This window comes from Cotesia glomerata, linkage group LG6 (genome assembly GCF_020080835.1).
Source record: "Cotesia glomerata isolate CgM1 linkage group LG6, MPM_Cglom_v2.3, whole genome shotgun sequence".
Lineage (NCBI taxonomy): Eukaryota > Metazoa > Arthropoda > Insecta > Hymenoptera > Braconidae > Cotesia > Cotesia glomerata.
Window position 1 is genome coordinate 10,899,822 of NC_058163.1, and position 24,986 is coordinate 10,924,807.

General features: G+C 33.1%; 1 protein-coding gene across 1 annotated transcript; it reads left to right on the plus strand.

The window, feature by feature from the left end:
* Positions 1-5,775: 5,775 nt before the first annotated feature.
* LOC123267152 lies at positions 5,776-7,762 on the plus strand. The gene is made up of 3 exons (XM_044731694.1): positions 5,776-5,936; positions 6,037-6,137; positions 6,222-7,762. The coding sequence occupies exons 1-3, from the start codon at positions 5,913-5,915 to the stop codon at positions 7,411-7,413; spliced, it is 1,317 nt and encodes a 438-aa protein (XP_044587629.1). The 5' UTR covers positions 5,776-5,912; the 3' UTR covers positions 7,414-7,762.
* Positions 7,763-24,986: the final 17,224 nt, after the last annotated feature.

Here is a 24,986-nt window from a genome sequence, read left to right on the forward strand (position 1 = left end):
TTTTAAACATAATCCGCGAGGGTCGCCCCGGCAAAATGTTCTTATTTGGTGGAATGACCCATATATAAACGAACAACGTGCGAAAAACTGTTTATGTTGAGAATTCACTATGTTATAATAGAGACTCCATAAATGCTTAAAATTGTTTTTTTTTTTTATTTTTAAAAATCTAATTTCTAATGCATCTCACAAATTAATACTAACTAATCACGGGATTAATCAGGGTCTTTCCTTTTTCTAAGGTTCAGCTTTTTCTAATTATTCAGTTAATCCATAAATCATCTATGTCTTCCTTTTTCAAGCTCTACGACCCTCGATGAGCTTCAAAATTACGATGACTCAATAAATTGTCTTTTATTAGAGATAAACAACAAATTTCGTTCATCAATCGCTGTCTTCGATTTAGACTTCACGAAGAACATCACGAAAAATTGGCAAGAACTCACGCTCCTACTTCGAGTAGCTCCTTATGTAGCTTCTGATGACCAGGTCTTCCAACAAATAAAATCTCCCTTGGCTTCAAGTGTACCAATATAAAATACAATGACTCAGCTATCTATAGGCATTGTTTAAAATAATTGTTATCAGTTTTGTTATCAATAAAAATTTATTGAGTAATAATAATAATAAATTTTCATTTAGATTCTCCTGCTTGTCAATAAACGTTAATGTTTAGTAAAAATTTTTACTATTCTGCCAATCCGCATATTATATTTAGAAAGTTTATTGTTCAGAAAGTTAATGTCTTTATTCTAGTGTGTAATAGTTGAAATAACGATAATTTTAATTTTGTAGGTATCGGAATGCATTTACTCGACTAGAAATTTCAGTGAGGCAGTGATTTGGCGCAAGTAAGGCATGCTGAATTCCAAACTTGCAGTAAGTGAGGCATCCAAACCAGGCCGAAGTTTGGGATGTAACGCAGTTACGAGGCTCAGCCTAACTTGGCTTCCTGATTAGGTTTCAGTTTGGAAACCAAATTCGCAACGAAGAATCCAAATCTAATTCTTTCTTGATTTTTAGCTTTTTTATTATCAAGCGAAAATTAATAATAACAAATGCTTATTTTTTTATCTTCTTTTACTATTTTAAGTATAAATATTAAATTTAGGACTAAATTTTTTAAATATTTCATGAATAAAAAAAAAACAAATTCTTTGTTGCTTTTATTTAATATTATTTTTATTATTTATTTTATTTTTTCTGTAACTTTTTTTTTTGTTTTTTGGAGCGTTTTTTAATGTGAAGAGGTTTTTTTGATTGGTAGATTTGATAAGTCGAGATGATGGAGGAGTTAGATACACTAATCACACATAACACTTAACTTTACTTCACACTCGCCTTAATAGTAATTATAATTAGTAATTATCAATTATTAAAAATCGTACATGTCGAACGCGAGACTCGAACACGGTACCCGACGCACGAGGGCCCTATACCATACCGCGACGCTACGCCGATGATGAGCGACCTCTTACTTCAAGATACTTATAAGCACAACCAATGTTCGGCTTGCCTAATTTAAAACAAATAAGATTCGGATTGGGCTAGCCTAAGTTCGGAAGTCCAAGTTCGCTCCAAACTAGTAAAACTTAGGTTATCGTTACTTGAAACCAGTTCGGCGTTCCCATGATATATCAGACTTAAGGAATCCATGAAACTTTCCTAATTACGTTAAAATATGGCAAGCCAAACATTTCGTTCTGCCTACCTTAGTTTTTATGAGGCACAACCTAGGCAAGCCTAAGTTAGGCAAGCCAAACTTGCCCAGGTGGTTCTTCGGCATATGCCTCAATGAAATTTCTAGTCGGGTACATGAGACACCATGTTTATATGTACAATACACAAATACTCTCATAAATACACACTTTTATATGTATATAACTAAAAGACTTAACCTTGGAAAGACTTGAAGCCAAATATCTTCTCCCACTCCGTTTTAGAGTACTTTGGCAAGAAACGCCGAAGTTCGTCAAACGTTTGGAATGCCTAACTTGCAGGAAATTATAAAATCCAAAGGTCTACGGAAGTTCGGTTTGCCAAACTTAAAAGTAATTGGGGCCATCTATGGTAAGACGAAGTTTGGCGAATGTTTGGAATACCTAACTTGCAGGAAATTATAAAATCCAAAGGCTTACGAAAGTTCAGTTTACCAAACTCAAAGGTAATTAAGGACATTTATGGCAAGCCAAACTTCGGCAAATCTTTGGTTATCGTTACTTCCAGCTAGTCAAGCATTCCAAAGGTTCGCCGAAGTTCGGCTTGCCATAGATGTCCCAAATTACATGCAAATTTGGCATGCCAATCTTCGTTTTGCCTAACGTGGATTTAAGAAGGCGCAAATTAGGCTTGCCTAAGTTAGGCAAGCCAAACTTGCCCCTCACTAATTCTTCGGCATTCCTCACTACAATTTCTAGTCGGGTAGATACACGATAAAAATAGAAAAAGTAATTTTCACGACCTTGATCCATATTTTAATAATATATTGTATAATTACTGTGAAAAATCGTTTGTTACCCACGAAAGTGGAGTTAAGCGCACGAACGGACTTACTTCGCTGATCTGCTCAAGTGAGCATTAAACAACTACACGAATTAGACATGTTTTTTTTAACTTCTGCTATGAAAATCAATGATATTAAAAAAATCAAGAAGTTATTGGTTTCACCCTAGTTTTCGAAAATCGAGTTCTCATTAGATCTTCACGTTTTGAGGCCCTAAGAAGCTATTCTGACTACATCTCGAAAATCTCAAACGCGTTTAACAGTTTTATCTCGGAGCTTGGAAAGCTCAAAATAACTGTAAAATCATGTTTTTTAGCTTGAAGAGCTTAAAAACGTCGTAGTAGGTGCAATTTGGAGCATTTTGCTTGTTCAAATTTTGCTAAATCCAACTCTCATTCTTAATTCTAATAAAAGCTATTAATCTGATCTTCTCTTTTATGTTTCTCTTTCTGTCGCTCTTAAACTATTGAGTCGCTTAGAGATTTCATCTTCAAAGAATTAGAAGCTTCATCATATTGATTTTAACTTGATTTCTTTTTAATAATAATAATTTTTAAATTTGTTACATAATTTTCAATAATAAACGCAGAAAAACTTACACGCCAAAAATAAAATATTTTTATGAGAAGCAATAAAACGTTTAGACAGGCAGTAATCGCGAAAGATTTTAGTTAAATTCCGAGACCATTGGATTTTTTCTTACACAATTAAATTATTGATTCCAATTATTAAAATTTGTAGTAAAAATCTGTAAAAAATCTTTATTAATTGAAAAAGAAGTTATTTTCATTTGTTATATTGATTCACTGAATGCACGACCAATGTACGGATACTATTACTAGACCACGAATGGTTACAACAACCGAGAATTAGTCATTAGGTCATTACCTGCTCAAGGTTACCATTTCAAGATTTAGCCGTTCATCGACTTAACGGTTAAGAATTGCCATTACTTTCTCACGGATTATCTTACCTGATGACGCAATAAGCTTTTGAAGGACCGTTTTTTAAACTTTTTGTAGAATTTATCATCTTTACATTTTTATATACGCGGCAAAAAAATTTTTTTTTTTAATTTTATAAAATTAGTGAAATTTTATATGATTTCATTTCCGAATAAAAAATATTATTTATGAAACAAATTATAAATATTTACAATCCGGGCTTACATATTATTTCCGGAAGTCATTACAAATTTCGAAGCGAATTTTAATATTCTTCTTATCTGATGAGAAAATTCTGGGGGTCTATTAGGATTAAACTCGGGTCTTCCTGGTTCATACATAAATTTCACACGGAAGAGTAACATTGAAATTTAAAACTTGAAATTGAATTTAAAAATACCATTATGTGAACTATATGTATCTTTCTTTTAATTAATATACATTCTTCTGATGGTATATTAATAAAAAAAATAGACTTATTGAAGTAATTAACTTATTAAATTTATCCGAATATTGAAGTATGTTAAATAACTCACAGTATATTATTATTATTATTATTATTATTATTATTATTATTATTATTATTATTATTATTATTATTATTATTATTATTATTATTATTATTATTATTATTATTATTATTATTATTATTATTATTATTATTAATTCCCTGCACGATGAATAAGTTTCACTTCTTCTTACAAATAATATTAAGCCCTTGACACTCTCTCCCACGAATTAAACTTACTCCAACCTCTCAACGCAGGCTTATGCTGTAAGCTTGTCATAAAAAAAAATATTTGCTGTTGTATGAACGAGTTATGTTACTAGACAAGACTAGTCACTTTCACACGCATAACGACAAAAAAAAACCTCTGTTACTTACATTTTCCTGTTTTTTACTCTTCAAATTTTAGAATTAATGAATCTGCTATCATAAAACTTGAGATTTATAATAATTTATGTAAATGCTTCTGCATTTAAAAGAAAGATAGCAAAAACCACTCAAATTTTTCTCTCATTTCGAATTTTTCCGTTTATTTTTACAAGAGTTCATTTTTCAACAGTTAATAGGATTTCATTCTCCTCTTGTCTTCCTGCTGCAAAATTTTAATTCTATTCCTGCAGAGTAACATTATAAATTCATTCTTTCTATTTTTCTATAAATACAAAGAAGACTGAGGCATTAGAGTGTGTGCTCATAAACTTTCTTTTCTCTTTCCATGATTAGCGTTTAGTGTTGCGTGTGTCGTATGCTATTATCAGAGCGGATACCGAATATCAATATCAATTTCGATTTCGATTTCGATTATTACACCACTTAATTGACTCATTGAAATATTTTTCATATGAGATATTTATACGCGAATCATATAACATTGAATAATCTGTTATCTTAATGACATATATTTTAATTATTATAACGAATAAATGATGATGAATTGAGAGATACTTATCTTCATCATAAATCAAATTAACATATCTCTTAATTATCATAAATCATAGTATATACATAATTTATTTTGTAAATGAAATTTTTAATCTTCTTGATGGGTTTTTAATTAATGGATGTTAAAAAAAAAGTTTTGAATAGTTGTTGATATAAGTATTGAAGAAACTAAAAATTATGTAATAATAATTATAATTGTAACTTTTTGGATAATTAGCTACCCATCAATTTTAATTCTATTTTATCATTTCGTGTTACTTAAATTGATAAACAGAATATTACGTATCTAAGAAAAATAAATATCGAATTTGGTCTGTTGCGAAAGTCACCTTCCTGTATACTACTTTACCTTCAAGAATTCACTTTCATCTTGGTTTTATATTTCTGTTTGCTTTTTTTTCGAGAAAGTTTCATTATTTACGATTGATCAGTCTTCTGATAGCTGACAATGTCCTGTAAAAAACTAAAATAAATTAATAACTGTAATATAAAGCATAAAAGGCATAACCTTGCTCCGTAACCTTGCCGTTGACATTTAAAATAACGTTCCTCCAGAAACGTAAATACAGTCACGCAAAATAGTCGGGTAAACTTAAAATCACTTTATAAATTGGTGGTAGTGTTGCAGTGGAGGTAAGTTAGTGGGGAAGTACACCAACGATCACTTTCACCGTACGACATTAGAGTAAGATAGAATGTATTTCTACTTGAAGAGAAAAAAAAATAATTTCTTTCTTTCTTTTCTTCTTCCTTTCTTCCTCGGGATCGTTGATACCTACTTTTATGCCACCACTATATCAGAAATCCCCGCCAGTTAAATTGCAATAATGTCTGCTCTCTTTGAGCGATTCCAATTCGCTTTAAGTTTACCCGGACTTGCATTTACTTTCATGGGGGAAGATACATGCCTATATAACCACGGTGTTCCGCTTATTGAATCAAGTAAAGCGAGTTTTCTTACAGCAAGGAAACAAGAGTTTGCGCCCGGTCCCCGAACGGGTGGCATTCGGAAATCATGAAATTTCGCCCGAGATGCACAGTGAGTCGTGTTCATTTGTTTTTTTTTTTTTTTAATTTTAAAAATTTTTTAATTGTCGCATATCATTTATAATTTATTATTGTTTACTTAATAATTATAGATTGCACTTGTGGCGCTACTGCTTCAAGTTGCTTTTGTTAGCAGTAAGGCGCTCAATCAAAATACTGGGACTTTACAAGGCCCATGGCAGATTCAACAAGGGTGAATAACTATTTTATTTTTTTATTAACAAAATTTAACACATTCGTTGCGATAGTTGAAGAAAAATTATTGTTCTGCTTATAGAGATAATAAGGTGATCCAAAAGAGATATGATCCAGGAGCTGATTCGGGACATGGTGACCATCACGACCATCATGATCATGGATACTGGAAAAAAAAGCTAATCTGGAAGCCTGGTTGGAAAAAGGTATGGAAACCAGCTCAAAAACAAATTCGGAAGCCAGCGTGGAAAAAAATTTGGAAGCCCGTTTGGGAGCCAACACAACGAGCTGTATGGAAAGAAATTCAAGTGCCAGCTTGGAAAAAAATTTGGAAACCAGTTTGGAAAGAAATTCAAGTGCCTGCGTGGAAAGAAATTCAAGTGCCAGCGTGGAAAAAAATTTGGAAACCTGTGTGGAAGCCAATTAAGGTGCCTGGTTGGAAAGAAATTCAAGTTCCAGACTGGAAAAAAGTGTGGAAACCTATTTGGAAAGAAATCCAAGTACCTGCATGGAAAGAAATTCAAGTTCCAGCATGGAAAAAAATTTGGGTTCCTGAGTGGATTAAGGTTGGAGTTCCCGGAGAGCATAACGTTGGGACGGATCATCACGGATGGCAGTATACAAGTCATGATCTTTGGAAAAAGAAATTGATTTGGAAACCCCTTTGGAAGAAATATTGGAAGCCAGCGAAGAAGCAGATTTGGGTACCAGACAAAAAACTCGAATGGAAGGAAGAGTGGAAACAAATATGGAAACCAGCTAAGAAACAGATTTGGTTGGATGATAAGAAGCTTGTTTGGAAAGAAGAATGGAAACAAATTTGGAAACCAGCTAAAAAACAAATTTGGGTTCCAGACAAGAAACTAGAGTGGGTTGAAGCGTGGAAACAGATCTGGAAAACAGAGAAAAAACAGGAATGGATACCAGATAAAAAACTAGCTTGGAAAGAAGATTGGAAACAAATTTGGGTGCCTGCATGGAAAGAGATTTGGGTACCTGATTGGAAGAAAATTTGGAAGCCCGTTTGGATCTCGGAATGGTTTCCAGCAGAAGATCATCATCATCATCCTCCTCATGATGGAGGATGGGAAGATCGCAAGGATGGAGGAGATGAAAATCAAAACCAACGATTAGCTAGACAAAGTCCGGTACCACAACAACACGCCCAACAGCTACAAGTACAACAAGGCTCTACTCCACTTGCATCAATTACCGCGGATTTAGTTCCGCCAGTATCAAACCAACAATCAACTTGGAAGCTTCCAACCCGTTAATAGTTAAGATTTGTTGAGCTTGTGCGGACGATGTATTCTTAATAACAAATCAACATTTGTAATATACGCCGATGTACATATAACTACTGAAATTTAATAATGAGGAGAGTTGTACAACCAAAAAATACGAAATCTTCTTGGTGTACTCTCTTCTGTTAATATTATTATTATTATTATTATTATTATTATTATTATTATTATTATTATTATTATATTAATATTATTTTTAGTATTAATGCATTATTGTTTTTTATTTGTTTACAAAAATACGTTTATTGTTATCACGATTGTTAATTGATCTATTTTTTTTTGTTATGCGAATAAATTCGAACAATATTTCGTTGATAAATATTTTTAACTACTTTTACTCACTTTACTTTTTGTTGTTTAATTTTATGATGAATGTTGATTATAGGATAGTAATGATGATTGTTATTATTGTCATTAATGATTATTACACCGGCCCACAAAAAAAAAAGTGCTCTGTACTTTTGACCGGACCTACTTATCTTTACGTATTTTGACGTGCTGAATCCGAATCTGAAGTCAGTTATGCCCATACACCCTCAAAATTTTGAGTAAAATACAAAAAACCCAAAAAAAAGGCAAAAAATTGCGAAAAAATGCACACAGCAATAAAAAAATTTTTTGGATTCAGATTGAGTATGATTTTTATGTACTTTGTTCCACTGAATTTGAATCTGAAGTTTTTTTGTCTCATTGACATTTTAAAATATAAAAAAATCAAAAAAAATTGAGAAAATTGCAGTTATAAATATGAAAAAAAATCTATTAAACATGATCGTTAATGATTTAGGTGTATTTTCATGGATGGAATATGATCTTAGAACTGAAAAACTGACAAAATTTTAAAATCTGTAAAAAATAGCATGTAAGGAGAAAGTACAGAACCATGTTTTCGAATTTCGGACTGTCCTTCGTTTGTGTCGAACTTTTTTAGCTTCAAATGAGCTACGCACAGGGTTCCCCTCTTACCTTTTCTGTTTTCTTCTGGTATTTCTTTTTTTAGCATCCAGCAAAATATTGATTGAACTTGATCAAATTTATTTCTATCGAAAAATCTTTTAAAAACCTTGCGAAGATAAAGAACGATCTTTCTGATTTTAAGCTGTTCTTCGCTTGTGTCGAATCCTTTTGTCTTCGAATGACCTACGCAAAAGGTTTCTTTTTTGCTTTCTGTTTTCATCGGGTACATCTTTCTTCAGTGTCCAGCAATGATCTGCCATCATATTAGCATTCCACTTTCCTCGATATCAACTCTCTATTTCACTTATGTCTTGGTGGAATCTTTCGCCTTGCTCTTCACTGTAGTCACCAAGATTTTCAGGAAAATATTGAAGGTAAGAATGTAAGAAATGCAATTTAATATTCATTAAACAACCCAGAGTATCGTAATTCTCCAACAACTCTTTAACTAAATTTTCATAATTTTCACTCTTATTATTTCCCAAAAAATTTTGTGAAACATCTTTAAAAGTCGACCATGCTGCTCTTTCAATGTCGTTCATTTCATAAACGAAGTTATCGTCTAGAAACAAAGTCCGAATTTGAGGCCCATCGAAAATTCCTTCTTTTAATTTGGCATCACTTATCGCTGGGAACTTTTCTCCCAAATATGTAAAACAATTGCTATTTTTTTCCAGAGCTTTGACAAACTGCTTCATAAGACCAAGCTTAATATGAAGTGGTGGTAGTAGGTATTTAGAAGAATCAATCAACGGTGTTCGTATCACATTTTGAGAACCAGGATCCAAGTTTGCTCTCGATGGCCATTCTTTCTTCACATAGTGATTTTTCTGATCTCGACATTTTTTCTTCTTCAATACATCCGCTTAATGTTTAGATCCCTCTTTGGATAGCCTTATGTCTCGCAAAAGGTCATTTAATTCTAGTTGCTCGAAGGTTTCAGGGTCTTTATTTTGACCTAAATCGGGCAAGTATTCTTTGTCCTCAGAACTGTTTCCTTCATAGACGTCGTCAACTTGCATTCCTTCTTCGCTCTCATCCATCGGCTCAAGAGTAGCAGTTTCTTGAGGTTCGACACAAGCGAAGAACAGCTTAAAATCAGAAAGATCGTTCTTTATCTTCGCAAGGTTTTTAAAAGATTTTTCGATAGAAATAAATTTAATCAAGTTCAATCAATATTTTTCTGGATGCTAAAAAAAGAAATACCAGAAGAAAACAGAAAAGGTAAGAGGGGAACCCTGTGCGTAGCTCATTTGAAGCTAAAAAAGTTCGATACAAACGAAGGACAGTCCGAAATTCGAAAACATGGTTCTGTACTTTCTCCTTACATGCTATTTTTTACAGATTTTAAAATTTTGTCAGTTTTTCAATTCTAAGATCATATTCCATCCATGAAAATACACCTAAATCATTAACGATCATGTTTAATAGATTTTTTTTCATATTTATAACTGCAATTTTCTCAATTTTTTTGATTTTTTGAGATTTTTTTATATTTTAAAATGTCAATGGGACAAAAAAACTTCAGATTCAAATTCAGTGGAACAAAGTACATAAAAATCATACTCAATCTGAATCCAAAAAATTTTTTTAATCTGCATAATTTCGATTTTTCATGATTTCTTGCAATTTTTTTTGAGTTTTTTGCAATTTTTTCAAATTTTGACAGCTTAAGAAGCTACTAAACGTTTAGATTCAGATTTTGTGAATTGAAATACATAAAAATCATACGTGATCTAGGTCCAAAAAAAATTTTTTATTGCTGTGACTGCAGTTTTTCGCAATTTTTTGCCTTTTTTTTGGGTTTTTTGCATTTTACTCAAAATTTTGAGGGTGTATGCCCGGGAAAAAATGATCAGATCTGATCAGATATGAACAGGCATGAGTCTTCAGGTTTGATCAGATATGAAAAATGACCGGGTCTGATCAGACCTGGCCAGGCATGTTCATGTCTGATCAGATCTGTTCGTGTCTGACTCGATCAGGTCCATAAAAAAAAAAAAGATTGGTGCCGATGGGGATTCGAACCATGTACGTTGCGCTCTTCAGACTGATACTTGACCTGTTGACCCAATGACTTATCTTAACCCTAGTATACCTTTCAAACTACTTTAAGTAATTTAAATTTTATACATGACTTATCCTTATAGTTAACGGAGTTCTATACTTAATTTATTAATTATTAATAATTAATTATACACAGTATAAAATTTCGCGTCATTGCGTCAAAAAATTTTGTGTTAAAAATTTTTATGTTAAATATTTAACACTTTTTTGTGTTGATTTAACAGAATAAATGTTAAATTTACACATAAAAGTGTTGAATATTGAACACAAAAATTTTTAACACTAAGATTTTTGACGCAATGACGCAAAATTTTTTACTGTGTATAATAGAGTGATTTATTTGGGACGGCTATGTATTTTTTTCGCTCCATTAACATATGGTTCTATGTAAAGTAAAAAAAAAATTTCTTTAAGGTTTATTCCGTAATTATAATTTTATTGTTTTCTTTTAAAATTGAAGTTTTTTTTTTAATTAAAACGTATAGAAAATGAAGAATTATTTGTGTGTTCTACAATTTAGCAGCCTTTGACACTACTGCAATGGACCAAGGCGTAGCTTAAAATAATAACAGACACCTTGAACGGATTTATCGCCTAATATCGATATCAACTGATATATTTTGGTATTTTCACGCTATCAAACTCAAACTATTACTAAATAAATTACTAAATAAATGGAACAGAGTAAAAAATTTTATGTCATTGCGTCAAAATTCATCGTTAAAAATCATCGTTTTGGCATGGAAAATTAAAAAGTTCATGCTTATATAAGCCGAAATTTTTGATAAAAGTTGTACATTTAAAATTTATAAGGGGATAGAAACTGATACGTCATACGGAACAAATTAATTTTAAAAATAGAACTGCAGTCTATAGTTCGATAAAAATTTTCTTCCAGACTTAAAATATCATTTAAGAGGGCAAATCAGGCATGAACAGTTCTTGTCAGCTGATATGTGAAGTTTTAATCCTTATCTATTTTAGGCTAGATCAGACATGATCAGACATAGACAGATCTGATCAGGTCTGAGCATATTTAATGCTTCAGACATGAACAGGCATGAACAGGCTTGATCAGATCTGATCAGGTCTGAGCGTATTTAATGCTTCAGACATGAACATACATGATCAGGTCTGAGCGTATTTAACGGTTCAGACATGAACAGGCTTGATCAGATCTGATCAGGTCTGAGCATATTTAATGCTTCAGACATGAACAGGCATGAACAGACATGAACAGGCTTGATCAGGTCTGAGCGTATTTAACACTTCAGACATGAACAGGTTTGATCAGGCCTAATTTCAGACCTGATCATACATGAACAGGCCTGATCAGGTCGGATTTCAGTCCTGATCATTTTTTCCCGGGTGGGCAAAACCGACTTCAGATTTGGATTCAGCGCGTCGAAATACGTAAAGATAGGTAGGTTCGGTCAAAAGTACAGAGTGCTTTTTTTTTGTGGGCCGGTGTTATTATTATATGATAATTATTATAGACAGAATCGATCCATTATATCGATAATTTTTATTCTGATCGTATTTCGTAAGCTAGATATAAGTTGATTACCCGGGAAAAAATAAATTTGCCTAATCATATATATTTATATATGATTATATATTGAATATATAGAATTATATATGATTATATCTAAATTTTTATATAAAATATATATAATCATATATAGACTAATATATTGTATGTATATTTTATATAAGTCTATATATGATCAGATCTGAGTTATCTAGGTCTATATATGATTATATATAATCTATATATAATTAGATCTGATTAGACCTGAGTTACCTAGGGCTATATATGATTATATATAAATCTATATATAATTAGATCTGATTAGACCTGAGTTATCTAGGGCTATACATGATTATATATAAATCTATATATGATTATATCTAATTGATATAGGACCATGTATATAATTAAACGTAAAGCTATGTACATAATTACATTTACATTTATTAATATTTACATAATTTACAAAATTTATTAGTTTACATTTATTAATATATAATAATATATAATTAGATGCAGCATTTTTTAATGATTATATTTAATAAATATTTTGTTGAGTGAATTTGTTTCACTTGCAATGTCATATGATATGAAGATTGCTTATAACCAAAAATCATCTTTATAAATTATTTTCATTAATTATATTACATTATAATAACGTTTATTGTAACATACCGAATTCTATCACAGCTCATAATTATCTTTTAAATTTTTAAATATTCTAAACGTTAATTTATTTAGTGATTTGAATTATTATCATGTGTTACAGTTATGTATCCCAGTTGTCGGGTTATAAAAAATGTCAAAAGAAAATTGCTATTTTTGCTTTTGATTTTAAATAAATATTTGTTAACTGTTAACAAATATTTATTAACATTTAATAAATCGTATTTAATAAATAATTTATTAACTGGTAATAAATATATATTAAATTCCATGATGTTAAAAAATCACTCATTAACAGTTAATAAAGCTCATTAAATATAAACAAATCCTTCTATTAATATCAGTGTAGCTATACAGAAATCATATATAATTATATATGCATTTTGTGATTTCTATAAAACGATCTCTGTTTTCATCTCAGTTTGCTACTCCAATGATTAATAATCTTTCAAACTATAGTTTTTTGTGGATGAAATAATGGAACTGTATTAATTAATTTAACTTATAAAAATCGATTATATATTCGATTTGCATTATTTTTAGGTATTTCAAGCTTTACTTTCCCAGTAAGTCTCGTAGGTAATCAGGTAGCGTCAATTGGTCTGGATGAATAATGGCACAGCTGTATCCACCAAACTAAGTACAACATTCAAAAAAAAATTGTATTAATCACCGCATCAATACTGACTCCAGCGAGTACATCAACCTAGACTTTCTGTAGCGTTACCACCAATAGATACAACATCAAACTTCGAATTATTGAACGACTATTGGTGGCTATCGCGAGATCCAACTCACATTGATGAAAGAAGTAGAAGAATTCTGTGGGAGCACCAGCTCATTTAACTCTGCAGACCAACTACAGTGACTTAAAAGTGCACTTAATTCTAATACAAAGTACAAACTATATTATTAAGTGTTTACTAATAACATAATACTGTAAAAATGTAAATATGTACATATGTATATATCTCTCCCCTTCAACCTTTCCCATCGTCCCACCTCCTTTACCCTCACCCATTCCCTAAAATATTGTCAGATGTATTTTTTCATACCATAATTTTTGACATCTTTAAAACCTCATATGTTAACATAAAATGTTCTAATTTAACGCTATATCATAAGAAAATTATCTCATTTAATATTGATAACTAACGAGATCTACAGCTCGTAGCCAGTTAGTACAAATTACACTAAGTATTGCTATGTTAAAGTATTTTTAAGTAATTTTTATACTTATTGAAATTCTGTTATGTATTTTGAGAGAAATTAATAAACTTACTTTAAAAAAAAAAAAAAAAAAAAAATCAGGTAGCGTGTTAGTCTTTAAAGAGTCAGGTCTCCGGTTCGATCCCCGCTCACGGTGATTTTTTTTTATTTTTATAGAAATAATTATATATAATTATATCTAATTATATATGATTAGATCTGGCCAATTTTCAGGTCTAATTATATATAAGTGATTATATATAACTATATATGATTAGGCAAATTCATTTTTTCCCGGGTACTTTGAAGATGAAATTTTGAAATTCATCAAGTAATTATTATGATTATATTAATAATTATTATCATTTAATTATTATTATTACTCAAGTTAATAACTGCATTCATATATAATACGTAATATTAATTTATGCACTCTTCATTGTATAAAACCATTAATAGAGTAGGTGGTTATAATGTATGATACTCGAATACTTTCTCTCATAAAAACTTGTCTTGTTTAGTTCCCTAGCTTGAACGATAAATGTATATAAGTTGCACTTTCTCTCGAGTTCATGAGCTATTGTTGTATTTTAATCTTGTATTTTTTTAAATCTACAAGCTTAATACCAATTTTTTCTAAAAAGCAAGTTGTTACGAATTACCACAAATTCAGTTTTAGCTAAAGTTATATATAATTCTATTAAGTAAATGCATTTATGAAATTGAACTTCATTGCTTGATTGCTATCGTTAAGAATAAGGTCATTGAAAATAAACAAATAATGGTATTAAACTGTTGCATTTTGATTGATGATTTTTCTGAAACTAACGAATAGGTACTAAGATATTGCAATAATCTACGGATATCTTGAATTTAATTGATTTCTGAACACTATAATTCTATTACGACCGACGGTACTGCTATAATATTGCACGTCTTTAACTTACTTCGTCATCTTTACTATAGAATTATTAACATATTGAACTGAAGCAGGTATTTTTCCGCAAGAGCATATATTATATGAATCGTTTATTTGAGAAACCCCACAAGTTATATGGAAACCCCATATAACTTATGGGGTTTCTCAAATAAACGATTCATATTATATATATAATATGTAATTCTTCAATTTTTGGTTTACAATCCCAAGTTGAAAATATGAACTTAGATTAGCTTAAATCAATTGTTTTTAAGGAGATCCACGCGAAGTAGTCAAGTTTTTAAAACTTCCTGAAAATTTGTAAATTTAATCTACATAGCCTAATAATCAATAAAAAAATTAAAAAACAGTAGGTTTCCGGGATATTTAATGAAATAATTAGGTTTGAAAATTGTAATTTTTACATGTAGTTAAATGGAGGTTTCACCAACCGTGTATTTGGTTAAGAATTTAATGCAATTAACGATTTTAAAAAAAATTTTTTTTTCATTGAATTTGATAGAAAATTTAGAAAGCTTTAGATTAAAACAATTAAAAAAGTAGGTTTCCGAATGTTTTACGGAGATATTTTATATTTTTTATGAAAAATCACAAGGAACTTCCGTTCTTTAAATTCTTGTATTTGACTTGGCAACACCGCTTGCGCAGTTACCCGGCGCATAAGTAACCGCGGTTTTTTAAATGCTAGAAAATCTTAGTCATTTTAGTTAGACAGTAAACATATTTTTTTTAATAAAGTAAGTTAAAAATACAAAGATACTTAGGGCCAGTTTTTCAATCCGGGATAAAATTTTATCCGAGATAAAAGTACTGTCAATATAATAAAAAAAAAAAAATAAATAAATAAATAAATAATTTAGCGACGTGATATTGCTCTCAGTTAGTTCTCCATGAATTTGGTCATTCATTTAAATAAAAAATAAATATATCATAAAAATAATAATAACCTCTTATTGTGTCATTTAAATTAATTAACATAATTATAGATTAATAATAGATATGTCAAACGCAAGATATGAGCTCTGAGAGCTCAAAAGCATAGAACAGCGACCGCTCTGAGCTCGGAGAGCTCAAAATAACACATAAATTGTAATTTGAAGCTCGAAGAGCTCGATAACGTTACAAGTGCAATTTCAAGCGCTTAGATATGGAATTAGCGGGAAGTTGCAGGGATCGCTTTCAGGGTCATCCGTATTCCTAATTATTATTTTATTTATTTACAATCAGCAAGTTGTCACAGTTGGAGATTAATATTTCTGTGACATGCGGCTAATGTTTATTTATTTTAATTAAAAATAAGTGACTGATTCAGGGAGAACTACTCGTATGCAATATCACTGTGCTGAATTATTTATTTTTATTATTATATTCGCAGTACTTTTATCTCAGATAAAATTTTATTTTGGATTGAAAAACTGGCCCTTACAATTAAAAGTTGGAAATCATTTAATCGATGAGTAAGGAATATAATTTAATTAACAGGATTACATAAATAAAATTATATATTTCTTTATAAAAAAATATACATTTGTACGCAATTTAATGCAAAAAATATTTGATAAACCAAACTGTTTTTAACTCTGTATATTTTTAAGAGATAAGGGAATGTCACATTTAAAAAACCACAATTCTTTGGCAAGTGTAGTTATTTCAACTATTCTGCGACCCCAATCCGTCGAATTTTGTTAGTGAACTTTAGATTTATTATATAGTGCCTCGTACGTTCTTTTTTTAGTAGTTTTAATAAAACGTGTATAAAATTTTCCAAAATGCGCTCGCAAATTATGCTGGTTTATCTGAGACATGTTTACAAACAAATAAATTTCAAGGTTAGGGAACTGTTGCGGTGTTGTCAAGTGTTTGCCGGTAATTCAGAGTGCCATATTTTTTTTAGTCAATTAAATAATTATTAAATGTTAATAATTATTTAATGCGTAAATTTTTCGGAAATTTCCTCAAAAATGTTATTAATTAATTTAAAAATTAATTTTAAGATGCATCACAAAAGTATTTCTACGCATTATATTTTTTTAGACATTTTTTACACTAGCAGGGTACTTGGATTTCCTTAACTTCCCGCTAGAAATTAAAAATTTTTAAATATTCGGAAAGTTATTGGCTTTACCCCATTTTACGAAAATCGAGTTTTCTTCTAGTCTAGTCGAGAAGTTGATTTCTTGCGAAAAATATTTCCAAGTCTCCTAAAAATATGGTTGATGGCTTAAACGATCCGGAATAGCGTCTAGAAAAAGGAGTTTTTTGGCTTTTTTGAGAAAAAGAAAATTACAATTGTTATTAACAAAAAACCGTTAAAAAAATTAGCCGTCCAGCTTTTTGGCAAAATCTCAAAAAGTATAAGTGATAGCTCAAATATTAAAAAAGATTCTGAAAGAGCAGAAAATTTTAGTAAAAAAGTTCTCGACTCCCGAAATTGTAGTTCCAATGTTTATAATTTTAATTAAGCGTTGAAAATCGGCTCTTGCGCGGCAGTTTTGGCATGCGCGCGCCGTCATTCTAGTGAGCGTAGTTTTTTAATAATTTTTTTATGCAATTAAATATTAATTAAAAAATTTTAAAAAATTCTGGTGTCATTTAGACACTTCAAAAAATATGATTCCGCGGTAATAAAAGTTGTATCATCATTTTTCACAAAGTTATTCAATTGTTAATTAACATTTTTTTTACGGGTATGTGTTATTATAAAAGGCGTTATAAAAGTTTAAATAATTAATCTATATAATGAAATTTTCATGCCATCTTGGTTAAATGACTAGTGGATCTAATTTAAGCCGAGAGATGGACACTTCCATCTTCCCTATTGGTCGAGAGACATCCTCTCTGTACATAAGTTCGATGGAAATCCATCAAACTTGAATACTAGTAAAGCCGGAAGCTTGTAGTATCTATTCGAGTAATAAAGATGTTAATTGGGGTTTAATGTTTATTAAAAATAAATGGGGTTGGTTGCTAAGCCAGGAATCGAACCTGGATCTCCCTGATAACATGTCAGGAGCTCTGACATGTTATCAGGGAGATCCTGACATGTATATTAGGGTGGCGCAAAAAAACCGACTATTTTTTTTTTGTCTCGAGTGAAAAAATGTTAGTTTTTGATGTTTTAAGAGCCCTCACCAAAGGACAGCTTAAAAAAAAATTTTTAAGAGGTCACTCCAAATTTTTTAAAATTTCAAAAATCGAACTTTTTTTTTTTTTTAATTTTTTTTCTCGTTACGGTATAATTTTATAGACCAAAAAAAAAAATAAGTTTCTGAAAGTTTCAGTTCAAAATTTAAATTTTGAAAGGTCGCTCATAATTTTTTTTTTTTTTTTTCTTTAATTAGTCATATCGCCGACTTTAAGTGTTGGGAGTGGTACGTTGGGGTCTTTTTGGTTTGAAAAAATCTTAACCTACGCGGCAAGGTCAAATCTCAACCAAGCTGGTTTCTAAGACCAGCTTGGAATTCGAACCCACGCCTGGCAGTTGATTAAATAAAATTATTAAATTAAAAAAAAATTATATTTTCTATGTTGTGCTTGATTTTTAGTTCATCTCGTGATGTATTTTTAACAATTATTGTACTAAATGAAAAAAAAAAAAAAATGCATGGAATTTTAATTTGAATAGTAAAAGGTCGCTCGAAAAAATCTAAACAAATGCACTAATAAATTGAAAAAAAATTAGGGGCGACCTTTCAAAATTCATATTTTGAACTGAAATTTCCAGAAACTTATTTTTTTTTAGTCTATAAAATTATACCGTAACGAGAAAAAAAATTCGATTTTTGACGATTTTTGAATTTTAAAAAAATTTGGAGCGACATCTTAAAAAATTTTTTTTAAGCTGTCCTTTGGAGAGAGCTCTTAAAACATCAAAAACAAACATTTTTTCACTCGAGACTCAAAAAAAAAATAGTCGGTTTTTTTGCGCCACCCTAATGTATATATATATACCATTTATTTATAAATTTTTTATAAACAAATGAATTAATTAAATATTTTTGAAAAATTCTTTTTCACCACATTGTTAGCGTAAGAAAATTATGATTTAAAAAAAAAATTTTTTTCTTAAAAATAATATCTTATTGTTTATAATCGTTTTTTTCATATTTTGATTGTTTAAATAAATGATTAAGGAATCATTTTTTTTTTTTAATCATAATTTTCATTTCTAAAAATAATGGCGAAAAAAATTTTTTTTTTGTCAACAATTTATTAATTTATTTATTTAACAATTTGTTATAAACAATTTTTTTTTTATTTGCTTATGATATATTCGACCAATCACGTTACGAATAGTTTGCTTACATGATATATTTTCATATTTTTCATCTAAATTATAAGAGTGGATTTAAAAATCTCATAAACAAATAAAGTTAAAAATATAAAAAAAATATATTTGAATAGTTTAATAATCAGGTAACAAAAGAGTCTTGAAGCATATTTCTTATAAAATTATTAGTTTATGAGATATAACATTGTAAGAAATACAAAATGCAAATTTTTATAAATAAATGCGTGTAGTTAGAGAACTAAAAGAGATAAACGTCAGGTTTAAAATTTATAAGAAAGATTAATTCATACTCTACAAAAACGATTTGAAGGTTGAAAGCTGTATCTGCAATAGTTGCAAAGTTACAGTAATTTTCATAAAAAATTTCCTCAACAAAATAAAAATTTGAAAAAATTTTAAAAATCGAAAAAAATTTTTTTTGCCACATTGTAGGTTGCTGTTTTTGTAATTTTTTTATCTTCTAGAAAAAAATTAAAATAAAAAAAAAAATTGTTTATAACAAATTTTTAAATAAATTTTTAAATAAATAAATTAATAAATTGTTGACAAAAAAAAAATTTTTTTTCGCCATTATTTTTAGAAATGAAAATTATGATTAAAAAAAAAATGATTCCTTAATCATTTATTTAAACAATCAAAATATGAAAAAAAAAACGATTATAAATAATAAGATATTGTTTTTAAGAAAAATTTTTTTAAACCTTTGTAAGGTATTCTCGGAAACAGCCGTGTCCTGACAACATCTAGGTCAGATAGTAGTTGGCCTCGCCGTGATTCCGGTTAAGCCAAACGTCAATCCTTGGTATAAGTCGATGAGTCCATCTTCCCTTCTCCGCAGCATCCCATAGTTGTTGCCATCTTGCTATACTATGTTGTCACTCTTCAGTTCTCAGTTCTTCAGCGCTCATTGTAGATGACCTCTTTCGGTGGTATAGGTTCCGTCTTTCCTCAGCTAGGACTCTAAGAGGCAGAGTTCCAGAAATGAAGCACACTGCCTCCTCGGATATTGTGCGGAAGGCGCTTGCAACTCTCAGTGCACTTAATCGGTAGACCGGTCCGGCTTTCCTCCATGATTCTCGGGTCTCCAGCGCGTCTGCCCAAACGGATATTCCATATGTGAGCACTGATGTGACTACTGACGACAGCAATAGTCTCCTGCTCTGCTTCGGGCCTCCAACATTCGGCATCAGTCTTGATAGACTAGTTACCACCGCTGATGCTTTAGCACTTACGTGTTCGACCTGTTGCTTAAAGTTCAGTCAGGCATCCAGCATCACCCCCAGATATCGGATAAATGGTTGCGATGCGATCTCCTGCTCACCGACATTCAGCTTGATGTTTTCTACGATCTTTCTGCTGGTGATGAGCACAGCTTCAGTTTTGTGCTTGGCTAACTCCAACTTCATCATCTCCATCCATAGATTAATCCGGCTAAATGTGATATCGAAAGCCAGATTGATCTCTTCCAAGTGTTTCGCGACAATCACTACCGCTACATCATCGGCATATGCAACAAGTTTCACCTCTGATGGTAATGCAACTCTCAGGAGACCATCATACATGATGTTCCACAGCAAAGGACCCAAAACCGAGCCCTGTGGCACTCCTCCAGTTATTTCGTACTCCCTTGGACCGTTTTTCGTGTCATATTTGAGGACTCTGTCTGTGAAGTAGTTTGCTACCATTCTGCGCAGGTATCCTGGCACTTCTTTATCTTCGAGAGCTCGCATGATGCAGTCCCAGTTAGCGGAATTGAAGGCATTTTTGATGTCCAAGGCAGCCACTAAACAATACTTCTTTCTGCCACGTTCCCATCTCTTTCCAGCGATTGCCTCCTTAGCTGTATCGACCACCAGGTTGATCGCATCCAGCGTTGATCGTTCTTTCCGGAAACCATACTGGCCTTCTGCTAGGAGTGGATCGACGACTGCTTCTATTCGTTGGTGCATTATACGCTCTAATATCTTACCCACTGTACCCAGCATGCAGAGTGGTCGGTAGGATGATGGCTCGTCCGGTGGCTTCTTCCCTTTAGGGAGAAGTACAAGTCTTTGCTGTTTCCATCTTCTAGGAAAAATCCCTTCTTTGAGGCATGAATCGTAGGTATCTAAGAATAGATTTGGCGCTGGTTTAATAGCTGTTTTTAATGCAATATTCGGTATTCCTTCCAATCCCGGCGCCTTATTATTCCCTACTCGGTTGCACGCCTCCATCAGTTCCTCTTCTGTGACAGATGGAATGTCTTCTCGATTTACTGGCAATAAAGAATAGCCGAACTTACTTTGTCGAGGAAACAGCGTAGAAACTATTCTTTCCAGGAGCTGTGGACACGTAGGTGATGGCATTGGCTGGCGCTTCAGGTGGGTCATGACCACCCTATACGGTCTGCCCCATGGGTCCTATTCTACCTCATCGACGAGTTCCTTCCAACAGCGTCTTTTGCTATCTTTGATGGCCTTGTTCAGTTCTCGACGGGCCTTTTTGTATTCTGCGACCAGCTTCGCAGAGTTAGGTCGTCGGTGGCCACGCTGTGATAATCTTCTCTTTTTGTGACAGGCTGTGCGAAGGGCGTTAATATGATCATTCCACCAGTGCACCGATGGTCTTTTATTGATGCCACGTTTACGGGTCATGCAGGTGTCGCACGCCTGGGCAATTCTCGTCATTAAGTCCTTCGTCTTCTCTACAGCATTTCCTGTGATGATGGTCGAGTCACTGTCTAAGGCTACTACCAAAGCTTCCGAGTCAAAGTCTTTCACTTTCCATCCAGCTGCATTAGTTTGTCTAGTTGCTCTTTGAGGGTTCCGGCCAGCCGATATTTCCCAAAGTATTGCACTGTGGTCGCTGGCAGTGTAGGTGTTTAAGACTTCCCAAGAATAGTTTCCTTTCAATAAGCTGCTGCTGACGAATGTGAAGTCTATTATCGAACTAGCCTCTCCTTTGGTATATGTTGGTGTCTCACCGATGTTGAGAAGGACCACGTCCGATGAGGCCATTGCTTCGCGCATTAGTCTGCTTGCTGCCCCAGTCTACCGCCCAGGAATTGAAGTCCCCTGCTATAGCTACTGGGTAGTATTGCTTTGCGTCTTCGGTCAGTCGATCCAGGAAGTCAGTAAAGTCGGCAATGGAAAGGCTAGGTGGTGCATAGCAACTATAAAAACGAATGTCGTTAATAGACGCTGCTACAAAGCCGATGCTATCATTGCTCACTATGCTCTGGAAGGGAAGTTTGCCACAGGACCAGATGACAGCCTTGGTGGTGCTGTCAGTTTCCCAAGGTTGGTTATTCAGGTGTCTGTATGGCTCTGCTATTATTACTAAATCAAGCTCTAATTCACGCACGGTCTGCACGAGCAGGTCATGCGCGGCCTCACAGTGATCGAGGTTAAGCTGTAATATCCTCATGTTTGCTTGCTTGTCATTCTCTGGAGTGCCTCTTTGTATACCGGGCACCTGTATGTGCCGGCGTGATGGGCAGCGTTCTCTGCGCTCTTATTTTCCGCGTATAATACACACTTCGCTGGGTTTTTACAGTCCGCAATCTTGTGTTCTTCTTGGCCGCATCTGATGCATAGCTTGGATCAATCTGTCTTGCTTCTGCACTGGGATCCGTGGTGCCCGAAATGCCAGCATTTGTAACATTGGGTAGGTTTCCTCGTGGCTCTAATTCGGCAGTTGACCCAGCCAATTCGGATTTTACCGCTTCCTTCTAATATCTTCTGAGCTGCTGCAGCCGGTAGTGTCACGACAGCGGTTTGGGTACCTCTGTAGGCTTTGCGGATCTTGATTGTCTCTGGTGGTATTTCGCAGAGCTCCTTGGTTACCGTATGCAGGGCAGCCTGAATATCCTCCTTTGTTGTGGTGTCATCTGGGTCTCGGATCTCGATGTCTTCTTGTGGCCCTTTGCAGATCACTTCGGCCTCCTCCTTAAGAATGTTTGCGATGGTCTGTTGCAGGCCTTGGCCTTTGTCCACGCTCTTCCGTGAAATCGTAATCAGCAAGTCCCCGCTTCTGGTCTTGTTGATCTTGTCCACCGTTGTGCGAACCTGCTCATCAGTGACGTCCTTCTTTACGCGACGCAAAATCTCGGCGTACTTTGCTTTCTCGGCCGGGCGGATGATCAGTGCGTCGGGTCTGATCCATTTGAGCGGTTTTTTGCGCTTAGGCTCCGGCCTGAGCTTCTTTGGAGGCTCCTTTGGGAACTGTTCTTTGGCTAGCCTCCGTTTCTCTTTCCTTGTGTGGACATCTTTCCAATCAGTCGCGTCTTTTTTTTCGGCGTTCTGCTTCATCACGTTTTTCGGAGGACTTGGTTTCAAGTCCTTTCTCTTCGTCAATCGCCCATCTATTCCATCTGGGGAGTTTCGGTCCTTCCTCTTGTTAGACTTGTTGGAAGTATGACCTTCGTCTTTAGCATCAGATTCACCGTCACCATCGCCTCCGGTGTCCATTGATTCTTCGATCTCCACAGTTAGTTGACTACTCTTCTCCGGCGTAAGACGAGGAGTGAGTCGTCGAGGTGACTGCCATTCTTCGTCCAGTTTTTTAAACCTTCGAAGGGCGTTAACTACCCCGGTTGCCTTGGCCTTTATCTCTTTATGGATATTGACCTTTGATTGGACAAACTCATGCAGTTCGCTGGTCAGCTTTTCGAGGCGTTCCAGCGCTTGCTTCCACATGATTTGTCATGTTTCGGCTACATGACAATCATGTTGCGGTAACATGAGAAAATCATGTTGCACCCACATGATTGGTCATGTTCCGGCTACATGACAATCATGTTGCGGTAGCATGAAAAAAATCATGTGACAGCAACATGATTTTCATGTAGCCTTAATAGCATAAAATTAAGCTGCAACAACTAAATATTTATGCTTCAGAAAAATTATTTATTATCAAGCAAATAGATTTTTTCGGATTTATAATATTGTAGATGAAAATTAGAGTAAATTATCAAATTAAATCATTTGTAATGATATTTTTGCTTAAGGGGTTAAGGGTAGGCAGGATTTCCAAAAAATCGATTTTTTTTTGCATTTTCTTGAAGTGTAATATTGTTCGGTGAACAAGGCCCAGTAGCGATTAACTCGCTCCTGGGGGACTCCCAAATTCAAGAGACGCACCTGTCCACCGCTAGTTCCCGCAAAATCGAACCGCCAATGGAAAATCAGCCTCTCGATCACGCCATGGATCGACCGCTTTATTGGCTGATCGCTCCCGCTAGGCATGCGCAATAGCCTTCTTCCCCAAGTCAACGAGGAAGAAGACGAACTATTATTATTATCTTTCGCTTCCACCCTTTCGTTGCAACAAGTCGCCATCAATTCCGCTTTGCTTTCGCTTATTGTTAATTAACCGCATTTCGCTATTTTCATAATTTAAATTGCTTAAATTAACCGCTTATAATTCGCTTTAGTTTTTTACAGATAAATTGTGTTATTTGTGCATTTATTTCACCGCTTTTACAGTGCCGGCAGAGTGTTCACCCACGTGTCAACCGGCATCGCTTGCACTACCCACGCTGTGTATTATAAATCCGCATTTATTTAAATAATCCGCTATTTAACATATTGAATATTAAGTGTATTTAGTGTAAATAAATTTATAGTGTTCATTTTGATAATAATTTACGCGTTTTAATTGAGATATCCGGACCTAAACCTGATCCCCGCTTTTCCGCTTTTTCAATATTTTACAAATATCTTAAGAATATTGTCTGAAAGTTTGAAGTGAATCCGACAAATACTTTTCGAGTTATTCGAAAAATAACAAAGGATGTTCAGGCACTCCAGAACGCTCGAGAGCAGGTAGTGTAAAACTTTAAATGCGTTTTTCTCAAAACTATGTTTTTTAAACTGATGACCACTATAACTCGAAAACCGCTC